The following is a 24,388-nucleotide window of genomic DNA, read 5'->3' as shown; positions in this document are numbered from 1 at the left end:
TCTTCATACATCAGATTTAAACTCCATGCTTTAGTTGAAGTACTTCAACTAAGGTCGAAAGGAATCTTTTGTCTAAATGGAAACCATTTTGGGGACTTCCCTGGCAGTCCGGTAGTTAGGGCTCCATGCTTCCACTGCAGGCGGCATGGGTTTGACCCCTGGTCAGGGAATTAAGATCTTACATGCCACAACGAGTGGCCAAAAAAAGAAGAAGAAGAAGAAATTAGTTTTCAGCAACTGCTGTAAAATTCCAGGGAAGTTCTCTTATCCTACAATCCCTCAGGAGTCATCTCTGCCGTGTTCAGGTGAATGTCGATACAGAGGTTTGGAATTTATCAGCAGGTCATCGTACGGACACAGACTTTGGTGCTGCCATTGCCCTTGCTGTTCCACAAAGTATGTCTTGTCAGGCCCTCAGTTCAGCATGCATCTTGGCCCTTCGCAGAGACAATATTGCCTGGTGGCTGTGATCTTCATTCAGGGTCATATTCGAGGCCCTGTTCTGCCTTTTGAGTTAGACAGTTTAGTTAAGTTCCATAAACCTCAGTTTTTGCATCTATAACACAAGTTAGTAATACCTGTCTATACCAAGCATTCAAGGTGAAAGAATTGACTTCATCTTCTTGAAGTGAAAGGGAGAAGGAAATGGCAACCCACTCCAGTATTCTTGCCTCGAGAATCACACGGAAGAAGGAGCCTGGTAGGTTACAGTCCATGGGGTCATAAAGAGTCGGACACGACTGAGCAACTTCACTTTAACTTCTTGATACTCCCAGCCCCCTACTCTGTACCAGGTACCATACTAAGCACGGGAGATGCGTGCAGTTGCTGCCCGGGAGGGTTCCACATTTACTGCAGGAACAGACCTATCATTAAAAATGCTATATTGCTAAGTGCATGTCAAACTGCTGTTGAGAAGGTCAAATATAACAATATAGGGAAAAACACCTTGTGAAGTAGAAAATTCCATTCAAATGGGAGCTATTAGCATTCCAGGACTCTCCTTTGCCACCAATCCCAACCCCATGTTTTATTCAAGGCTTACGTCAACCTGGATTCTTCCGCAAAGTCTTCCCGCCTGCTCTGGGCAGCAGAGGCACAAAACAGCTGCGTCTTCTTTTGTTCTCTCCTCAGTTGCAATCTGGGCATTACAGTGATGGCTCAGGGAAAAAAAATCATTTCCTATTTCGGAAAAAACTGCTCATCTTAGCCAAAGCACCTCAGCTAAGCCTAGAACCCATATCTCAGTATGAAGAGGAGTTGAGAGTCCACGTTACTGAATTACGGATTGAAAGAAACAGCTTAATGTGAGAAAGAAAACTCTGATCATTCAACAAACTGCCTCTGCTTGGCACACACTATTGCCTGTCCTGCATTGGATATTCCTCTTTATAAAATCTTGCGGTTTAGTCACAATTCTATACTGTGTACAAAATAAATAAGCTGGGGGGAGGGGAAAATAAATAAGCTATAAGGCTATATATTGTACAGGAAAATATAGCCATCATTTTGTAGTGACTTTAAATGAAATATAATCTATAAAAATTTTGAATCACTTTGGTATTCACCTGAAACTCATAAAATATTGCAAATCAACTATTTATACAATAAAAAGTAATTTAAAATATTTATATATTTTTTAAAGCAGCATCAGTACTAGACCATCAGGCACTTTAATAACCCACCTGAGTGGACCTGGGATGTACTGAAAAGGCCTCCTGATGCTATTTGACCAAAGACAGTTAAAATAGGGCTGAAAGCTTCTCCTCCCACCAGGGTTTTATTAGGGACTAAATGCTTACTAAGAGATGTCCTCCGAGAGAACCGTGTTAGAAGCATGCAGCCACTGCTCTTGTTCCAGCTACTTTAAAAGAGAGGCAAAAGTCCACCATGGGGTTCTTGGAAGGGCTGCTTAGGATTAAACACATGGAATTATTTTCTTCGCCATATATGCATGATGCATATTAACTGGATTTTGTTTATCCATGTTATTTCAACATTCCCTAGGCTTTCAGGCCTCGGTAAGCTCCACTTTATTTGCAAATCCTTCTTTGAGCTTCTTCCCCCATGAGCAACCTTTTCTCTGAATTCCCCTAATACCAACAAGAAAAACTCAGTGCACAAAGACAAATGTCTTTTTTTTTTTTTTCACAATAGTTTTCACATGTATATGTTCCTTTCTATCCTCATTTTGGCCACACCTGTTAGCATCTTCAAACTGTATCCTACCCTCTTAAAACAAGCTCTTAAATCTACCCTGGGCACCATTATTGTTTATGTCACTTTTCTTCTCACTGCCTGAAGGACTAAGTTAAATACTAAATAGGCTTGAATACTTTGCTGAAGTAGGACCAGGACTAGGGACCAGATGAGGAGTACGGTCAACGGATGAAGCTGTGGTGAAGGTTAAAGAAGATTAAAGCTTGTGGCATGCACGCTTCCTGTGTTCAACTGTTTCAGTTGAGCTCAAGAAAGAAGATCGAATGCATAAAATATTAACGAACAGAAGGGAATTCTTACAGTTGAAGTTTAACACAGAAAAGCCATGTGTATTTCTTTATATAATCATTTACTAATTGATCAGTCCTGTAGATTACATGGGCATCTAATAATGAGGAGCTTCCCAGGTGGCTCACTGGTATTAAAGAATCCACCTGCCAATGCAGGAGAGTCAGATTTGACCCCTGGGTCAGGAAGATCCCCTGAAGGAGGAAATAGCAACCCACTCCAGTATTCTTGCCTGGAGAATCCCATGGACAGAGGAGCCTGGTGGGCTACAGTTCATGGGGTCACAGAGAGCCAGACATGAGTTGTTGACAAAACAGCAGCAGCAGCAGCAGCATAAAAACCCAGCATTATAACTAGTGCTCAAAGAAGCTAAGGCCTTTTCTACTTTCCTCCTTTCCCAACATACCATTTTCTCAGAGATTGGTCACAGCTGAAGAGACTGAGCATGCACACACAGTGACAGCACTTCTCTGGTCTAATATATCAGACCACCCATCTATCCCAGATGCTATTAATAATAAGCCCAAGGCGGATTACTACTGAGTTATTAAAAGAGAAAAAGAAAGTAGAAGAAAGAAGATTCTTGTAGGTCTGGGATGGCCAAAAATACTTTTTACAGCAGACAAAAAAGTCTAAACACTACCTTCTGATTCCTTAACTTCTTAACTCTATCCCCACACATTCAAACTGGACTACTGCCTATCTCCTGGAAAGGTCTTTGTGGATTCCTGGACTTCCGTCACTGCGAACCTTCCTGGAGAGCACTGCCTGGCATTCTCTCTTTGGATCTTGCCATAAGCTACTAATTATTCAAAATCTAGATACAGTCTGCTTCGTGTATGCAGGCAGCATTCCCTGGCCAATCCCCTCCCATGGGAAATGGCTTCTTCCTCCTGTGAGGTTTTGAAACCCTTGTGCTTTGTACCCTCTAATAGCTCAGTAAACTGACCACTTGTCCCCACGCTCCACCATCCCTCACTCACCTCATGCTAAGCATCCTTCCTTCTGTCCATCTCCTTCCTCATTTCAAGGTCCTAGGAAAAGAAAAACATCTATCAGACTCCTGTAACTCACAGAGCTAGCCTTCTTCCATAAGTGTGCTCTCTGTTGAATTCAGTTATACCCTCTTTGAGGGAAGTCTCATATCAAGAACTCTCAACCACAATATAAAAAGCTCAGGTGAATCAAAATCATTGGCAAATGTGTCTGTCAAAAAGATCTTACTACCAATATTAGTATTTGAAATACCAAAATTTTCAAAACAGTGCAGATTTAAGATTATCCCTGACAGTACACCCCTCTTATTTATTAGTATTTCAAAATAAGTCAGAGAGAAAATAAGTGTACTATAGAGACAACACCTGGAGGAGGGCATGGCTACCCACTCCAGTATTCTTGCCTGGAGAATCCCGTGGACAGAGGAGCCTGGCGGGCTACAGGCCACAGGGTCACACAGAGTCCAACACAACCGAAGTGACTTAGCATGTATGTATGCATACAGATAAAAGCATCTGAATGCAGAGTTCCAAAGAATAGCAAGGAGAGATAAGAAAGCCTTCCTCAGCGATCAATGCAAAGAAATAGAAGAAAACAACAGAATGGGAAAGACTAGAGATCTCTTCAAGAAAATTAGAGATACCAAGGGAACACTTAATGCAAAGATGGGCTCAATAAAGGACAAAAATGGTATGGACCTAATAGAAGCAGAAGATATTAAGAAGAGGTGGCAAGAATACACAGAAGAACTGTACAAAAAAGATCTTCATGACCAAGATAATCACGATGGTGTGATCACTCACCTAAAGCCAGACATCCTGGAATGTGAAGTCAAGTGGGCCTTAGAAAGCATCACTACGAACAAAGCTAGTGGAGGTGATGGAATTCCAGTTGAGCTATTTCAAATCGTGAAAGATGATGCTTTGAAAGTGCTGAACTCAATATGCCAGCAAATTTGGAAAACTCAGCAGTGGCCACTGACTGGAAAAGGTCAGTTTTCATTCCAATCCCAAAGAAAGGCAATGCCAAAGAATGCTCAAACTACCGCACATTGCACTCCTCTCACACGCTAGTAAAGTAATGCTCAAAATTCTCCAAGTCAGGCTTCAGGAATATGTGAACCGTGAACTTTCAGATGTTCAAGCTGGTTTTAGAAAAGGCAGAGGATCCAGAGATCAAATTGCCAACATCCACTGGATCATGGAAATAGCAAGAGAGTTCCAGAAAAACATCTATTTCTGCTTTATTGACTATGCCAAAGCCTTTGACTGTGTGGATCACAATAAACTGTGGAAAATTCTTCAAGAGATGGGAATACCAGACCACCTGACCCGCCTCTTGAGAAACCTATATGCAGGTCAGGAAGCAACAGTTAGAACTGGACATGGAACAACAACAGACTGGTTCCAAATAGGAAAGGAAGTACATCAAGGCTGTATATTGTCACCCTGTTTATTTAACTTATATGCAGAGTACATCATGACAAACGCTGGGCTGGAAGAAGCACAAGCTGGAATCAAGATTGCTGGAAGAAATATCAATAACCTCAGATATGCAGATGACACCACCCTTATGACAGAAAGTGAAGAGGAACTAAAAAGCCTCTTGATGAAAGGGAAAGAGGAGAGTGAAAAAGTTGGCTTAAAGTTCAACATTCACAAAACTAAGATCATGGCATCTGGTCCCATCACTTCATGAAAAATAGATGGAGAAATAGTGGAAACAGTGTCAGACTTATTTTGGGGGGCTCCAAAATCACTGCAGATGTTGACTGCAGCCATGAAATTAAAAGATGCTTACTCCTTGGAAGGAAAGTTATGACCAACCTAGATAGCATATTGAAAAGCAGAGACATTACTTTGCCAACAAAGGTCGTCTAGTCAAGGCTATGGTTTTTCCTGTGGTCATGTATGGATGTGAGAGTTGGACTGTAAAGAAAGCTGAGCACCGAACAATTGATGCTTTTGAACTGTGGTGTTGGAGAAGACTCTTGAGAGTCCCTTGGACTGCAAGGAGATCCAACCAGTCCATCCTAAAGGAGATCAGTCCTGGGTTTTCATTGGAAGGACTGATGCTAAAGCTGAAACTCCAATACTTTGACCACCTCATGCAAAGAGTTGACTCATTGGAAAAGACTCTGATGCTGGGAGGGATTGGGGGCAGGAGGAGAAGGGGACAACAGAGGATGAGATGGCTGGATGGCATTACCTACTGGATGGACACGAGTTTGAGTAAACTCCGGGAGCTGGTGATAGACAGGGAGGTCTGGTGTGCTACAATTCACGGGGTCGCAGAGTCGGACACGACTGAGCGACTGAACTGAACTGAATGCATACAGAGGAAAACTGTCTTTTGTTGAATCACAGATGAAAAAAAAGGCTGATACTATTAACTTGTATGATTGCAAGTTTCAAATTCCTTCATCCTTATCCTTGACCAATACAGGTGCTCAATCAACCTGTGCTATTTGAGTCAGCAACCAAAGAGATATGCAGGGTGTTTTCTTGAAATTGCAAATATGTGAAATATAAAGAGATATGGGGTAAATAAAAGAGAATATAAATCAATAATTTATCTCCTTAAAAACACATATCATCACCAGATAACATCTGAGGCCGCTCTTCCATAGAATAAAGAAAGTTCACTTCAGAAAGCAAGTCTGGCAATGTACTGTCATGGAAAATGGAATTGAAAAATCATGACATATTAGTACACATTTTGCCACTTTCTGTGTAACCTTGGGTAGATCACCTAATCTCACTGAGCCTTGATTTTCTTATTTTTGGAAGGAGGATAAAGACTTTGATCCTATCAACTTCTGACAGTCAGTGTTTCTAAAAGTGCTTTATAAAGCACTATGAAAATAGATGTTGTTGCTTTGATTATTATGTCTCTATCAGGTAATTTGGTCCTTGACTTCATTTCAATTTACTCAAGTGTTTTTCTCTATACGTGCATCTCTAATGCATACATCATCCTGGCCATTTAAATTGTTCTTGACAGCAAGCCAGCTATTTACATCCATTTATGCCGTAACTGGGAAAATTTATATAGATGATTCTGCCATTTTCTTATATATTATGGTGCGTTTCTCAGTGTAACTGTCAAAATCAAGATGTCAGGTTTTAGGCAAAGCTCAGAAAGAAATTTTTCCATCTAATTTAGAGTGTCTGAATATAAACAATATCAGATTCCTCAGTATTTTTAAAAAACTGTATTTCCATACTTTGTAATTCAAAACTATTGAAAGCAAAATACTGATTTTTAAAAGTTTAAGAAAATGCTCAGAAAATGGAACTGCAATTGCAAATTTTCTGCTTATAATATTAATGAAATTATTTTATTGATCTGTTGTCTAATGTAACTCTAAAGACATATTTGCTAATGATGTTATAAGGTTTTTGTATTTTTTAAATACGTTTTTATATTAGGAAGTTCTTTTTTATATACCTCTCTCTTGGCTACCCCTGAATTCAAAATCACAAACAAGAGAGGTTAGTAATGATAGTTTTTTCATAACAAGAATTTTTGGATTTTCAGAGGATATAGTCAATATTTAATTTTTCTTATGCCCTACAACTGTGCAACTTAGGAAAGTGTTAATAAACCACAGAACAAAGGAGAGGATAAACGCCTAGTTTTTTAAATTTCATAAAGTAGTCTGAGAATTTTAATTGCTTACATGCCATTAATAAAACTAAATGAGTTCTGAGGGGGAAAAAAAATCAGACTATTCAACAGCCGTTTAAAATGAACACAAAAATTCTAAATTCCATGGACCTTATTGACAGTCAAACTCTCTCTTTATTCACTTTTGCTTCCTAATGATGGCATACCATAGCAGTGTGCTCTAATTCCCGCAGGTTTTGGCAGATGAATCGAGGAATCAGGAGAGGTCATTGAGCTGACATTCAGAGCCTGCCTGAAATGAATAAATTATTCAAGGGTCCCACATGGAAGGGAAGAAGTTGGGAGAACAAACTTGGAGAATAAAAGTAGAAAGGGTCATTTTGGCAGGCCCAGAATGTAAACAAAAAGAAAGCAAACAAAAAATCCAACCCTCTAATATTGGAGAAGGCGATGGCACCCCACTCCAGTACTCTTGCCTGGAAAATCCCACGGGTGGAGGAGCCTGGTAGGCTGCAGTCCATGGGGTCTCTAAGACTCGGCCACGACTGAGCGACTTCACTTTCACTTTTCACTTTCATGCATTGGAGATGGCAATGGCAACCCACTCCAGTGTTCTTGCCTGGAGAATCCCAGGGATGGAGAAGCCTGGTGGGCTGCCGTCTATGGGGTCGCACAGAGTCGGACACAACTGATGTGACTTAGCAGCAGCAGCAATAACATTATTGAAATGTTGAATTTTGCTGTTTTTGTTTTTCCAGAGATAAAGAACAAATCATCATAAAAAAAAGAACATTAGACTACAGACTAGACAGTATTACATATGGCAATAGGGTAACTGGGGCCTGCAAAGAGCAAGGTCCTTGTTTTCTTTTCTTTTTTTTGGCCAGTGTGTTCTTCCCAAGCAAAACACTGGTTCTGTCTCTCCCTCCAATCCTCCTTCCTCTTCCTCCTTTGTTAATGCCCAAAATATTACCTGAGAAAGTGAAGTGCTATAGACAAGTAAGGAAAAGCTCAGTCCTTTCTCTTACCTCGCACACTAGGACAAACATATAATCCTGATACTTTATATGTGTATATATATATATGCGTGTGTGTGTGTGTGTATATATATATATATAGTATATATAGTTGTTGTTCAGTCTCCAAGTCATGTCCAACTCTCTGTGACCCCATGAACTGCAATAATATATATACATATATATAATATATATATATATATATATATATCAGCCTAAATACTGTTAATAATAAACAACATTTTACCTCCATTGAGTGGAAGGTTTGATGGTGCTAACCCCTTGCAGAGGTGCTCTGCTTCATAAAGTACCCTAATATATAGTAACCCTTTTGGTTCCTCCCAGAAATCACATGAGATGAGAAAGAGTGGTTCTTCTATTTTTTACCACTAAGCAAAGAGGCTGAAAGGTATTAACTGATTTGCCCAACATCAATCAGGGCCAGCTCCTGTAGCCACATTTTGGGTCCCCTACTCATATTGCCTCAATAAGCTTTCATCACTGAGAAGTTTCTCTCAAACAGATACAAGAACAACAAAAACGAAATCAACAGTTCCTTTGTGTATTTCATGACAGATATCCAGATCTGTGTTTTTTACTTCATTTATGAAATAACCTTTTCTCTGTATACACTGAGTACTAATTACACTGAGTTATATAAAAAGATTAATCCATATGACAAAAGAAATAAAATTTCATTAATACTAAATTTTTAAAACTTAATTCTAACAAAAATAATTATGAATGTATGACTTTTAAAGATTAGAAAGGATTTATCCACTCAGTTATGAGCCAAAAAATATTACTGAGCAGGCAATGGAGTGTCCCCAGTGGCTCCATGGCAAAGAATCTGCCTGCTAAGCTGGAGACATGGGTTTAATCCCTGGGTCAGGAAGATCTGCTGGGGAAGGAAATGGTAACCCACTGTAGCATTCTTGCCTGGAGAATTTCATGGACAGAGGAGTCTGGTGGGCTACAGTCCATGGGGTTGCAAAGAGTTGACACAGCTTAGTGACTGAACAACAACACCGCACTGGGTATTATGCATATAACAGGAAACAAAGAACCCTCTGTCTCTGTCTTCAAACACTCCATCCCTCAGATGCGATGGACATACCACAGAGTTACTCAGTGCCTAAGGCGGGGGCTCTAGGAATCTAACCTGGTCAGGGATGGTGTCAGGAAAACGTCCTTCAAGAAAAAGCAATTAAGGTAAAGTCCAAAAAAAAGGAGCTATTTAGGCAAAAAGGAAGAAAAAGGCAGAGGAGGGAGTGCAAAGGAAAGAACAGGAAGTAAACTTTGAAAGTAGAATAATGTTGAATCTATTGGAGTAGAGGTGATCACCCAAGGAGACAGCTAGGGTGAGAAAAGGCATGCCGCAGATAAAACTCTATGTAACTCCACAGCTGGGTACAGTTGGTCAGGTTAAGGAGGAACAACCAGAAGTATGTTACAGCATTACCATAAACACTGACTTTGCACTGAATTCTCTCTTCTTCAAGCAGAGCTCAAGACAGCACAGGGAATAGTGGGCCCTCCATATCTCCTGGGCATTGATTCTAGGAGTCCCGATGGAGACCAAAGCCCCAGCTGCTCACACCCCTGACATAAACGGCACAGTAAAATGAATGCAGTTGGCACTCCGTATCCTCAGGTTTCGCATCCACAGATTCAACCGACAGCAGACCTGACTGCTTTGGGTTGTAGCCAAGGACAGCAAACGGCCGATACCGAGGGCCAACTATAGATATTATTTTTGTTTCCTGAAACAGCATTCACATAGAATGCAAAAAATAACTCCTTAGATACCTTCTTACTTTCGTTGTTTCCTTTAATCCTTAGAACGGTCTTCACCAAATGAAGTCTATACCACCTGCTTTTTTACTGAGACTTAAGGAGATTATTATTTTGTAAACATCCAGAATGACAGACCCAGAATTAGAACTCTGATTTTAGAATCCTTTGTCCACTGTACTTTCCAGGACACCACACAATGGCCCTGCTGGCTTAAAAATCCTAATCTTCCATCAAACCCTTATTAAGATCTTGCTGTGTGCCAATGAACAAGACAGAACAGGTTCCTATCTTCATGGAAACTATATTCCACTAGTAAACTGACTAATGTCATAAGGTCAGTTTTCTCTTAATTCCCATGTGCTTTGGAGAAAAAAAAAAATACCCCATGACCCAAGAAAGGCAATGAAGTGTTCAGTTAGGGACTCCGTATCTCCAGCGTCTCCTGTGTCCATTTCCACTGTTATTTAGATTGCCTGGTGCACTCTCTCCTGTGTGACCACAGGCCCTGCCACTCTGTGAGCAAAGACACAGCCAGGAAAGGTGGCAGTCCCCTGCACAGGCGGCCTGGTGTCTGGCCGATCCTGCCGGCCATGCCAACCATCTCGCTGATGACACTGTTTGCACTGTTCACTGAACCTGTGGTGAGCAAGGCGCGAGCTATGAGGCTGGAAGAAAGCGCAAGGAGCCCTAGGAACTGCAGATATGTTTATTCTCTGGGGGCCGGCACTGCGGCTGTAGCAGCCATGCTGTGTTCTCTCCTGGTTGACCCAGTGGACACAGCCCTTCCGCAGCCTCACCAGCTTAACGTAGCCATCAGTTCAGTTCAGTTGCTCAATCGTGTCCGACTCTTTGCGACCCCATGAATCGCAGCACGCCAGGCCTCCCTGTCCATCACCAACTCCCAGAGTTCACTCAGACTCACGTCCATCGAGTCAGTGATGCCATCCAGCCATCTCATCCTCTGTCGTCCCCTTCTCCTCTTGCCCCCAATCTCTCCCAGCATCAGAGTCTTTTCCAATGAGTCAACTCTTCGCATGAGGTGGCCAAAGTACTAGAGTTTCAGCTTTAGCATCAGTCCTTCCAAAGAAATCCCAGGGCTGGTCTCCTTTAGAATGGACTGGTTGGATCTCCTTGCAGTCCAAGGGACTCTCAAGAGTCTTCTCCAACACCACAGTTCAAAAGCATCCATTCTTCGGTGCTCAGCCTTCTTCACAGTCCAACTCTCACATCCATACATGACCACTGGAAAAACCATAGCCTTGCCTAGACAGACCTTTGTTGGCAAAGTAATATCTCTGCTTTTGAATATGCTATCTAGGTTGGTCATAACTTTACTTCCAAGGAGTAAGCATCTTTTAATTTCATGGCTGCAGTCACCATCTGCAGTGCAGTGATTTTGGAGCCCCAAAAAATAAATAAAACACGTAGCCATAGCACAGCCCTAATACCACCCCAAGGGCTTTTTAAGGTGGAGCTTATATATACCTTGGGGCTTCCCTGGTGGCTCAGACGGTAAAGCATCTGCCTACAATGCGGGAGACCTGGGTTCAATCCCTGGGTCATGAAGATCCCCTGGAGGAGGAAATAGCAACCCAGTCCAGAATTCTTGCCTGGAAAATCCCATGGACGGAGGAGCCTGGTGGGCTAGAGTCCATGGGGTCGCAAAGAGTCGGACACGACTTCACTTTCACTTTCTATATTCCTACACAACAAAAGCAGTCTGTGGGCAAGCCAGTGCCTCGGGAGGCACATGCACAGTGCCCTAAGTGAGCTCAGCTGTTACATAACGATTATTTACAAAGTGTGGTGAGAGGGTGGGGTGAGAGAGCCTGACCATCCCATCTTGGCTAACTTGCTCTTTCCCGACACTCGTTGGGACCGTTTCCTTCTCCCACATTCACCCAAGGGTTTTTCAACCCGCTCTCCTGTCTTGGAGCCCGGCTACCTGGGATTCTGATGACTGTCACTGTTAGGGTTACGTTCCATCAAAACCTCTGTGTGCTGGAGGTGAGAGCTTCCCTAGGGTAAAGCTTGGTAGAGTGAATCCAGCTACACTTCTAGCTTCTAGCCTGTGCTTTGTGGCAAAAGTGGCCCCAGCTACCCGAAAGTCTAACTGTCCCTCCAGACTTGTGTTTCTTATCCTGCCTGCAGGAGAGAAACGGGGTTGCTGGCAACCGTGTTCCCAATCAAATCCCATGCATCGTTTGGCCCGTTTCTCCTGTGCCATGCTCCAGAAGTTAGTGGACACTTGGGAAGAAGAAAAGTGATGTGCTGAAAACAAAAAGGGTAGCAGGTCAGGTTAATGCAAAAATGTTAAAAAAAAAAAAAGCACCTGAAACTCTCTGGAAAGTTTACAGGTTAGCAGGGTCCCTTCTGTTACTGGGGATGCATAAAACCTCAATAGCTGGAAATAATGTCCATTGGGGCAGGGTGGGGGCGGGGATATCTCATATTCCAGAATTTTGAAGGACACCAAGTGGCAAAATACAGGGTAGATTAAATGGACTGGGATTTCAGTGGAAAGAGCAAAAATAGGAAGACCACACAGTGGAAAGGGACAGATGAAGACATGGGAAGCAGTGTGGCAAAGAGGCAGGAAGCATGCTTGTCATAGGGGCTGTAAAAACAGTGGTTTGTTATCAAGGGACTGGACGTCTCAAGCAACACAGGGTCTCAAAGTTGCAGTCAGCAGTCCCAAGGCAGGTGGGCTCCAAACACAATTCGGTCCCTTGCCTGGCAAAGGCCAGTCAGTCTGCCAGCCAGGAGGTCGAAGGAACAACAGGAACCTAGAGAAAAAGGATACCTTCTTGTTAGAGTTTCTTAGTCTGTGAAACACTGACTGCAGAATCACTTTAGGGAAGCAGAGTGCTTGTCAAATGCATGGATCCATAGAACCCAACCTAGACAATCAGAATCTCTGGGGTCCCGCCTGGGTATATGACAAATACCACAGGTGAGTCCTATATGCTATTAAGTTTAATAACCACCAGCTGAGATAATCAAATTGGGTGGCTAAAGTCTTTGTTTAGACACTGCCTAGTGCTCTCTCTCGGAAAAGGCAATGGCACCCCACTCCAGCACTCTTGCCTGGAAAATGCCATGGACGGAGGAGCCTGGTGGGCTGCAGTCCATGGGGTCGCTAAGAGTCGGACCCGACTGAGAGACTTCACTTTACTTTCACTTTCATGCATTGGAGAAGGAAATAGCAACCCACTCCAGTGTTCTTGCCTAGAGAATCCCAGGGACGGGGGAGCCTGGTGGGCCGCCGTCTATGGGGTCGCACAGAGTCGGACACGACTGAAGCAACTTAGCAGCAGCAGCAGCAGAGCTCTCTCTTGGTCCACAGCACCTAGAACAGAGCTGTCTAGACATAACAGACCCCTAGTTACAGAGCTCTCACATTCCTTCCTGGGGGTAATTCACACCAGGATCTCTCCATATCACCTCCCTGAAGGTCAGGCCACATCCTCTGAACACAGGTGAACTTCTTGATTGTGTTCTGAGAGGCAGTTGTCTCATTTCTTTAGAGGGAAGAAGGGTATAGGCCCTCTGTCTGTAAGGCTGAAGCATCAACTCATTAGAGGCTTTCTTCACCAGAGGAGATTTCAGTTCTCAGAGGGGAGACCAGAAAGGACTACTTGGGAAAGAAAGGCGGGAAAAAGACTCTAAGAAACCATGTCAATCAGGCAGTACTCATCAAGACCCTAACTTGAATGTAGTGTGCCAGGTGCCAAGGGCAATAATACTGCAATGCTCCCTGGCAGAATTGTTATTCGACTTTTAGGCCTAAAAATAAATGTGTGAGGAAAGTTTCTAGGAGGTAAAAAAGTTCTAATTATAAATCAGTGTATGTGTTCACTGAATTTGTATTTTCCACCCCATAAGTCAGACTAAGTAAAATCGTGTTCTAAGTCAGGAGTTCTTACAGTAAACCCTAGTTAAATGCACCAACCACTGGCATGCAGAATAAAAACTGAATTGGAACCACTATCTCCTTTCTGGTGACCCCCGACTCCTACCTCTACGGTCCCCTCCGATGATCAGGTTGAGGGGTGCTCCTAGTTTTAACATTTCCTTTCAGAGGCTCCCAACTTTAGGAAGCCCGTGCTGTATACCGGGCACATCTACATACAACCACAATACCGCAAGCCCTTGCTTCTATGTTTGCAACTTAACCAGCTGCCGCACTCCCGGGTAGGCGGAACTGACATTATTGTTTAGTCGCCAAGTCCTCTTGGATGGGTTTTCCGAGCTGGTGGTCTGCAGCCCGCCAGGCTCCTCGGACCATTTCGTCCTCCAGGGTTCCCATGAACAACCCCTTTAACCTTCCCAGTATCCCCTTCGACATCCTTTCGCGGTAATGATGAACGAACGGAAGGCCAGAGACAAGAAAGCAGCCTTGAACTCAAAGGCAGCAGAAAGCGCGTTCCCAGATCTCTTCCCCTGGTGTCCTTGGATGCCTCCTGTCCCCAGTCCGAGTCCCACAGCCCCCCAGCCCCACCACCACACGGAGGAGCGCGCAGTCACCTCTCGTCTGCCTTCTCTCCGCAGCTCCAACGGCAAGTCGGTCACTTGGGCGCAGAACGAGAAGAGCAGCCGCGGGCAGCACCTGTGGCAGAGGCTGTCGGTGCACATCAACAAGAAGGAGAACCCCAACCAGACGGCCGTCATCAAGCCCTTCCCCAAGAGCACGGAGGGGCGCGGCGCGGGGGGCGCGGGCGGCGGCGGGCCCGAGCCCCCGGACACCGGCCCCAAGGCGCGCCCCGCCGCGGCCGAGGCCGAGGAGCGCCTCGCCGTGCCGCGCGCGCCGTCGCCCATCAGCACGCTGAGCCGGCACGCGGGCGGCCACCCCGACGACGAGGACGCGCGCTCGCTGCGCTCGGAGCCCGCGGCGCGCAGCAGCTCGTCGCAGGGCTCGCTGCTGGAGCAGATCAGCAGCGTGGTGACCCGCTTCACGGCCAACATCAGCGAGCTCAACTCCATGATGCTGGCCTCCCCGGGGGCGCCCGGCGCGGGCGCCGCGCTCTGCTCGGCCTACCTGATCCCCACGGAGATGCAGCTGCCCGCCGCCGTGATGACCACGTTCGCGGAGATCCAGCCGCCGCCCGCCGCCGAGGGCCCGGGCGGCGCGGCCCCGCCGGCGGAGGGCGCCGCCCGGGAGCCTTCCCCCTCGGCGGCGGCGGCCGGGCCCGAGGCTGCGGCCGGCAAGGCGGACCTGGAGGAGCTGGTGGCGCTCACACCGCCATCCCCCTTCAGGGACTCGGTGGACTCCGGGAGCACCACCCCCAACTCGCCCGTGTCCGAGTCGGCCCTGTGTATCCCGTCGTCCCCCAAGTACGACACGCTTATCATCAGAGATTACACCCAGAGCTCCTCGTCCTTGTGAATGTCCTTGGAAACCACGCTGGGGTCCCCCCCGCCCCAAGGAGCCGAGACCCTCCGGTGTCCCCACAGACAGCAAGGACAGGCCTGGGCGCCTGCTTAAGACCCCGAGGTGGAAGACATCGCGTACACCGGCAGCGGAAACAAGAGATCAAGAGTGCTATCTACCATCCACCGACGAAGACACCAACCACAAATCTTTCGGCAGATTTTCTTCTAGTGGCCTTAGAAAATATGGGCTTTTACAAAACACCGCTTCTACTTTTGAGGGCTCACGAGGAGTCTGTTGAACCAGTTACATCCCAAGTGCTTTGCTCTAGGGAAACAAGGAGTGTGAAACAGCAAAACGGAGGGTTGAAAAGACATAGTTAATAAGCTACTGTAAAAAAAAAAAATTTTTTTTTTGTTTACTTTAATTCTTTTCCCAGAAGATTCTTTGATTCACCAAACATGAATGTACATTTTCTAACAAACTCAAAATCTGGGACCAAAACATCAACCTTTCTCTTCCTCTTTTTTTTTTTTTCCCTTTTTCTTTCCTTTAAAGACCTTGGAAAGCAGACTTGGGCCCAGTATTTGCTGAGGCGTTGATATGATTGTGTCCCACGGGCAACACGCAATTGTGTGATGAGGGCCACGCTGATGTATGTAGGGCTTTTACCAGACACTTTCCAATTTGGTTGTGACCTCCTCTTCCAAAAGCCTGCATCCTGGATTCCACCTAGTTATTTCAGTTCACCTCCATTAACCAAGAAAACCAGTGGAGATTTCTTGACTATTTCACCGTGTTGCCAATCAATACTGGAGTAGCAAAAAATATTTTCTGGAATACTGTTTTGTAATTCCCTCACTGGGGTGCGTTGTGTAGCTGGAAATTCTCTTTCTAATAATAATAATTCTTGAGCTCCAGCTTGGCTATCTCTTTCATGAAATGTGGCCACTCATTATGAATGCATTGCCAGCTAAAATATTTAAAATATGCATTTGGGCTTCTTCATTCATTTCTTTTGAGAACCTGACGCACAAAGAGCTCCTCTGTTCTTTTCAAGTCCCACCACTGGAAGAATGGTCCGTAGACCCAATGAAGACACTGTCGTGATTGGAGGGACTGTTCAAAAAATTAACATGATCTTAATACACTGGAGACTTTAAACTGTCAAGTCGGCTTAGCAGAGATTTAGCTATGCCAGTGAGCAGTGATTTTAACTTTTCTCGGCTGCTTAAACAGGGCAGCTATGAACTATGACACATGTAGATTTTTCAAAGCAATACAGAAAACTAAAACAGAGGAACCTTAACAGATACAAACCACACAATCTTTCTTAGCCATTCCAAAAAGAGGCAAAGCAATTATTAATATTTTCCTTTTTAAGATAATTATGAATATAATTTTGTGCACTTCATACTGTCACTTTTTAAAAACTGCAGAAAAGAGATTTAAAGTTCTAATAGACATATCTGTGCTTTGATAGGCTCCTATAGATAGAATTCAGCTCAAGACCTGCATCCGCTGTCATTTCTTTCTTCCTCCCATTACAGCTATCCTCAGGTGCCAAATGTTTTTGATTTTTAAATAAGGATAGTCATAAAAGGAGGAGGTATCCTATAAATTTAAAGTCCAGTTGACCCAGCCTTATACTAAAGATAGCCTTATGAGAAAGATTTGCTGTAAGGCAGAAGTATATTTTTAGCAGAGAGAAAAATAAATAAAAACCTTTTTCCTTTTGCTCAATATCCTTATTTGGTATTTTTTATTTCACATCTACTTAAAAGAAGGAATTGAGAAATGAAAGTATATCTATTACCATAATTTATCATTCTCTACTTTTAAACGTTATAATACACTGTTTTACCTTTCCTGATAACTATCTTCATATTAAATTATATTAAATCAAATCTCCCAATATAAAACATTAAAAGCTAACATTAATTTACTAAAATAGAAATTTTAAAAAAATCAAACCTCCCGTGCAAATTTGAAAATAGCATCGTTGGAGCCCCTTGATCCCAAATATTATGAGACTCTTGAAACAGTCAGTCTAGCTAAGTTTTGTGGTTTCATTGAAAGCAAATGTCTGCGTCTACTTGAAAAACAAATGTAAATATTTTGAAGTAAATATTAATATCCCTGGATTCTCATCAAAGGGGTGGCGTTCACCTGGGGGTTCCTGTCTTGATTTCTTAGGCATGGAAACCTTCCTAAGTATGCTCTATCTAAGTTTTTAAATTTGTTTCAAAGAACCATTATGTTGGTTTCCACTGTATTCTCAAATGCAAGTTTCACTGTGTTGACCAACAGGAAAACATTTTTAAAACTTTCTCCATGATCAAATTCCTTTTCTATTTTTTTAGTGACATATTTCCTTTAAAAGTATACTACCATATGAGAAAATTCATTAGAAATTAAAATTTAATGTGAATAAATTGCCATCATATAATTCTATGTGAATTAATAGTCAACATAAGAAAAATAATTTATCTAATTAGAGGAGAACAAGAGGTATTTTTCTGTGTATTTATATAACCCTTTGCCACTTCATTCAGTACATTGTATAATATATAATATTATTGGTAATGCATTCTTGGGATCTTTTATTTTGGAATGATACTAACTCTGTCTCTTTGCCAATTCTAATACCAGGTTCCAAGTTAAATCTACAGTACAAAAGAGAACTGAATATTCATTCTAGGGCTAGGATATGAACTTCACAATTCATTTGAGTACCTATTTTCATTGAATTTCCTAGAAAACAATCTGTTCCTGGTGCCCAGTGATAATTGAGGTGGGACCAGCATGACTCAAGGGAAGGGGAAAGTGCAGTGAAACGCTGAGCTTCAGAAGAGCGACCCTAAAGGACAGTTTGGTCCCGGAATTAAAAAGAGAAGACCTGGTTCGATCAAGTTGTACGGACGATCTGAGCAGTCCACCCATTCTCTATTGTGGGAAGCGGTGGGGACCGCCTGAGAAGACCGTGTCTGCACCGCGAAGAAGCAGAACCACCTCTCTGGGTTAGGGGTGGGGAACAGAAAGGGAGTGTGGAAAGGAGAACATGTGAGATTTGACTGAAGCAAAGAGAAAAAAGCAGACCCCTGAATGTGCTAATCCTTGTTAGTAACAGTCTTTCCCAAGTTTCTGCTGTTACCAGCATGTGATCAGAAAGACTAGGAACTATTTCTGACTGTCAATGAATTGTATAATTCTGTGCAGTTCTGTGACTTCCAAACCAGGAATAAACTCTTTAAAAAAAATGTTTTCCTGTGCTAGTCTCCCAGCAAAATGTATGTGTTTCGGAGACTTCAAAGGTTATTACCTGAGTTCACATTTAGCCACAGCTTATTAATAACCCTCAAGCTGTCAGAATCTCTATAGTTACCATTTACAATTTTATACTGTGAAAAATATACAGATCAGTGAAAACTGAAAGATAAGTTGGAATTCACTTTAAAGAGGGCCTGAAGCCTGAGAGATGCTCTACTATCTGTTGAAGAATGAGGCATGTATGAAATGGCCGAATTTCACTGATCTTCCCAATGTGAACAAATATACTATGTATATTGTGTGTATTTCTAGAATTCAATGGCAGCTGCTGGTGGTGTTGTAATTAGAAATCTATATAGAATATAGATGTTTTAGAGAGATGGTGCCAATCCTAAAAGATTTGTGTGGGCTACAAGTGCTTGTACTTACGTTTTTCTGCACTTTAACTGATTTGGTTTTAAGATGGTGTGCGTGTATGTTTTTCTTTTATTTTTTTCTGTTGTTGCAGCTTGTGCTATTAAAATGATAGAGAATGTTAAATTATTTTGATGTGAATTGCAAATGATTTTTTCATAAAGTTTAACATTTCTATCAGCATTGTTTTGCTTTGTACTTGTATAAATGTGTTTTATTTTAGTACTTTAAAATATACTTGCCTGTTTCTCAGTTGTCTAACTCATGTTAGAGCTGGTATTTGTGAAGTCAGTTACTTTTTGAAAAATATTAAAAAAGAAACTATGACATGACTTTAAGATTCTTCCCCTTAAATGTTTAGATTGTTGTCTTAATAGTGTTTTCTGTGACCCAAAGAGCCATACTATTAATTCACCTTAAATTCTGAACAATCTGTACGTTCGAGTTATGGGGTTTACAAAGCAGCCTGTGGACAATAGATTAAAATATAAATGTAAACTAAGCACAAACAACCAGAGATGCTGTCCCCAAAGGCACCTGCAAATACCTTTCAAGACATAAATAAATACTTATATTAAAACAAGGAAGCATGTAGGGAATAAGTCTTGTGTGTGTCTGAAAATACCAATACAAATTATAGGTGTAGTTCCACAGTTATCTGTGTTGATAGAAGATCACAAAAATAATATAGATTATGTGTGTGTGTATATATACATATATGTGTCTGCATATGTATACAGACTTACACACATCAACATAGATATTTTACCTTAGAATCTATATAGTTTTGTATGTGTATGCTTATGTGTGTATGTACGGGCACATCTATATAATTTTTCTGGAAAAAATTACTTATTAACTCACTTTTTGCTTTGATAGATTCTTAAGCAAATTTACACTCCCTGAACACAAATTAGCTAAAACCTAAAAGCATAATGTAGACTAGATGAATGATGTATGGAAAAGAAAAACAATGTAAATTTTTTAAATATATCTTCTTTCTACTCCCCTATATTATTTGTACACATTTAATATGTATATACACATTTATTCTTATACGTATATAAGTGGATACAAAGTATGTCTGAACTTACAAAAGAAAACCTTTTTTTGTCAGACTCTCTAATTCAGTCTCTTCTAAGTAATCCAAATGGGCATATGTTTATGTGAACTTAAGGTTAATATGAAATACCTGGACTACATACAGAAAATTATCTCCTAAAGATCAAAAGAGTTTTGTAAGACTCCATAGAATCACAGGAGGTCAGATAAAACCAGATGATGCAGTAGAAACAGCATTAAATAGGATTAAAAGTCACTCCCTATTGCCCTGTCCCATATGATCTTGGATGAATAACCTTGACATCTATAAAACTCAGTTCATTTTTATTTAAATGCAGACATGAGTAACAATAACCTGTGAGATTTATTTCATTTCCAGCATTCCTGGTATGTGGTAAATACTTAATAGGTGATAGCTATCAATGGCAACATAGTATTTTTTATATAGTTAATATCCAGCAGGCAGCTTAGATATATTAAGTCCAATATTACTTGTGGAGTGGTAACAAATTCTTGTCCAACATAAGGCATATATCATTGCGGGGGAAAGCCTATGGAGGTTGGAACTGTCCATATAGTATGACTTAGTAAAGTGATCTTAAGCACCACAGAAAGAACGTTTTTCTTCTGTTATAGTCTATGCTGCATGCTAACCAGTTTGGGGGTATAGTATGTAAATGATCAGTTTGTAAAAATTAACAGTTCTCAAACATTTTCTTTTTTATGGTGGCTAGCTAGATAGGTAGGTGCGTGCTAAGTCACCTCATTCATGTCCAGCTCATTATGACTCTATGGACCTTAGCCTGTCAGGCTCTTCTGTCCATGGGATTCTCCAGGCAAGAATACTGAAGTGAGGTGCCATGCCCTCCTCCAAGGAATCTTCCTGATCGAGGGTTCGAACTGGTATCTCCCACTGCTCCTCCACTGCAGGCGGATTCTTTATTGCTGAGCCACTAGGGAAGCCCCAGATACGTAGGTAAATAAGATTATATTAATGAAATTGTCCCCTTAAAAACACAGTAATTTCATTTTTTTTTCTCAAAGTATTTTGAAATATGAAATCAGTTACTACATTATTTTTTAAGAATAATTTCAATAGATGATAAGTTTTAAGAAGAGAACTTCAGACTCAGGTTTCCTGGCCATGTTTAGACACCTAAACAAAAAGTATTATGGGAAAACTTAGCTGAACCTCCACAAGAATAAATATTTTAAATTAGCTTTAACTCCAGACCAAACACACTTATTTTTGTCATGACATGTCAGTCTTTTTGTATGAACATTTATACAAATATATGGTATATAGACCAGACACATTTGGTTTATGTAAATATAACTTGTATTTTGTCTCACTGACATAAAGCAAAGCCTTACATAACTAGCATGTTTCTGTAACAGGATAGATATTATATAATAAATTTATTTCTGTAACAGGATAGATATTATGTAATAAATTTATGAATTATATGTCCATGAAAATTATAATTTAATATATAAATTGGCTTTTCTGAACTGCTAAATGGTCATAGTTTTTAGAGTTTTAAATGTTTGGAAATCATAACAACTCCAAGTTTAATGGCTGCCTTTACCTCAGAATTTGCCACTCTTCTTTAAATATGCTAATACGCATTAACCTTGGAAGTATTTTTACTTTTATTTTTTTATGAGTAGTCTTCTCAGAGTAGAACTTCATAGAATGAATTTCAAAAATGCTATGATATAAAATTTATAATTTGTAGACAACTTTTTCTTTCAATCTTGAAAATTAATTGCAATTTCCATGATGCTCTCTTAAGGATTTCAGAGAAGAAAACATAGAGTCTATCATCACTTTCAGAGCCATTCTACTGAATCATGGAATGCCTTTCTTCATTTTATTATCCTCTTTCCTCCTGTCTTCTGATTTCTCAGAGCTCGACCAGCACTTTAACTTACTCCCAGCAGTCAAACAGAAGATTTTCTTTTTCTTTTTCAATCAACATGTTGGATGGTTTCCTTAACTCTGCCAGCCTCAGATGAAGCTATACATGAAATAGTAGCAGTAGTAGATGTTAAGTAGCCAGTGAACTATATTCCAAGAGCAGTAAAAGGCTATGGGAGTATTATCCAGAACTTATTTTGGAAACTCTTATCACATGTTTTCTAATTTACCTAAGTAATCAAAATTACATGGCCACATCTAACACATGTACCATACTGATGTGATCCTACTCCAGCATGTTAAAAGCCGTGATTTCCACCTCTCACTTCCCTGTATGCTGGGGTACTTTCTGTCATGCACTTTCTCTCTCTAAAGAGCTCAAGTCATATCACTAATCCTGCTACATTCACCCCGCTCTTCAAGGAGGCATGAAACACTCTAAATGTATACAGAGAGAAAAGGGCTTATCCTGGGATTGCAAATACCCACTCTAATAATCCAGGACAATCAGCAAAAAAATCAGGGGACTATCCTGACTAGTTCTATTCAGTCACTATGAGAGCAAGAACACTTATACTTTGCATAGTAACAAAAACCCCCAAATTTAATTTTAAGAAATAAGAGAAGGCTGAGATATAACCATTTCTAACTGATAAAGTGGTGGTCAGGAATCCAAGAAAAATGCAAGTAAGAAAGATTAGGCTAATAAATAGATAAAAAGTCTGAATAAATTAAAGGAAACTGAGAGGCCCTAAGAAATAATGCAGTTGTGTTAGTGATGTTATTTGCTGAAGCAACACCATCAGCTAACCTAGCTCTGGTATATGCAAAACACTGGGGAAGGTGAGTGCAAGATAAACAAAAGTAGGTGTAGGAATATTGACGTCTGGCAAGAAGTAACACAAATTAAAATGTATTAAAATGGCCAATTTTAAATTGGTGAACAACATATAGTGCATGAACCAATATGTACTTTAAAATATGGGTTTAAAATATACAAAGTAAAGACTAATAGAAACATACACACACACATACAAATTCCACAGTCACAAAGAACCTCTTTAATATACTTAAAACACAAATACATTAGGAAGTCAAAAAAAACACAAAATGTAAAGGAATCAAGTAACAAAACAATGAATAATGAAATTTATTTAGAGCTTTATAGGTATTAAAAAGAGAATAGACATTGTTTTCATGAGAGTTTCATGAAACATTCACAAACATTAACCTTGAATTTGACCACAAAAAAGACCTTAACACATTCCAAAAGGTAAAAATCATATAGACTACATTCACCAACTTAAAGTCAAAATTTTTAATTAAAAAAAAAAGTGATACCCCTCCAAAAAAACTTGGGATCTCTCTTCTAAGAGCATTTTTGGTTAAAGAGAAAAACTTAACTATATCTTACCTAGAAATGAAGTTATTGAAAACCCTGCACACAGTACTCTAAAGAAAATGTTTTACTCTAAATGTATACATTAAAAAATTAACTAAAAATAAGTTAACTAGACATTCAGTTGAAGAAGTTGAAAAATAATCAATAAAAAACAAAGAAAATACAAAAAACATTGAATAAATTGGAATTAATACAAGAAAACAAACATCTAACAAAAAATTTTAAGTGATCATTAAAACCAAAGTCTTTTAACTTGTAAAGACCAACACATTGATGAACATCTGTCAAGCTTAATCTAGTAAAAAAGAAACCACAATTACTATTGTGAGAAAAGAGATATAGCTAAACATTAGAGAAGATATGCAAAAGAAAACACTAGGTAAAACTTTGTTTTCAATTAATAAATTTTAAAATATAGATGAAATAATATTCTAGGAAAATATAAATTATCAAATTGAAACAAAAACAAGTAGAAAATGCAGATAAACCAATACTGATAGAATATCATGAAAAGGAATTTGAAAATATTTAACTCTAAGTGTAATAAGCTTAAACATTTTAGTTTCATCATGATATAGAATATGGATACATGGAAATATCTATAGCTCATTTTATGAGGCTTTTATAACTTTGGTACACAAATCAGACAAGCAAGGACATAAAGTTATAAACTATTCCCATAAACATCAGTTTTAGAATCCCATATAAACTATTCATACATCAAATTTTGAAATTTAATAAACTAATAATACTTCATGACAGTTTACACTAGGATTTTAAATGTTGCTCAATATTAGGAAATCAATTATTATAGCTTGCTACATTAAAATGTAATTATCTAGTAGATAAGATAGAAACATTTGATCAAGTAAACAATTTCTGATTAAAATAAAACAACTAAAAATAAAAGGAAATTTTTGTAAGATGAAAAATTTCTATTATAAACCTATGGCAAACATAATACTGACAGAAAAATATCAGAAGAATTCCCATTAAATCAG

The 24,388-nt window shown here is 40.5% G+C and overlaps 1 protein-coding gene across 4 annotated transcripts in view; it reads left to right on the top strand.

Moving 5' to 3' along the window:
• Positions 1–19,585, top strand: part of GRM5 (glutamate metabotropic receptor 5) — a 643,881-nt gene extending 624,296 nt beyond the window's left edge. For 3 of the 4 annotated variants that reach the window (XM_027531651.1, XM_027531653.1, XM_027531650.1), the window contains one exon: positions 14,499–15,333. In XM_027531651.1, coding sequence (XP_027387452.1) covers positions 14,499–15,333 — 835 coding nt within the window. Of the gene's footprint in view, positions 1–14,498 lie in introns of all 4 variants that reach the window. The other variant, XM_027531649.1, reaches the window with a different exon arrangement.
• Positions 19,586–24,388: the final 4,803 nt, after the last annotated feature.

This window comes from Bos indicus x Bos taurus, chromosome 29, assembly GCF_003369695.1.
Source record: "Bos indicus x Bos taurus breed Angus x Brahman F1 hybrid chromosome 29, Bos_hybrid_MaternalHap_v2.0, whole genome shotgun sequence".
NCBI classification, from domain to species: Eukaryota; Metazoa; Chordata; class Mammalia; order Artiodactyla; family Bovidae; genus Bos; species Bos indicus x Bos taurus.
Note: the sequence above shows the minus strand (reverse complement) of the source record. Positions and strands in the feature narration are given on the sequence as shown.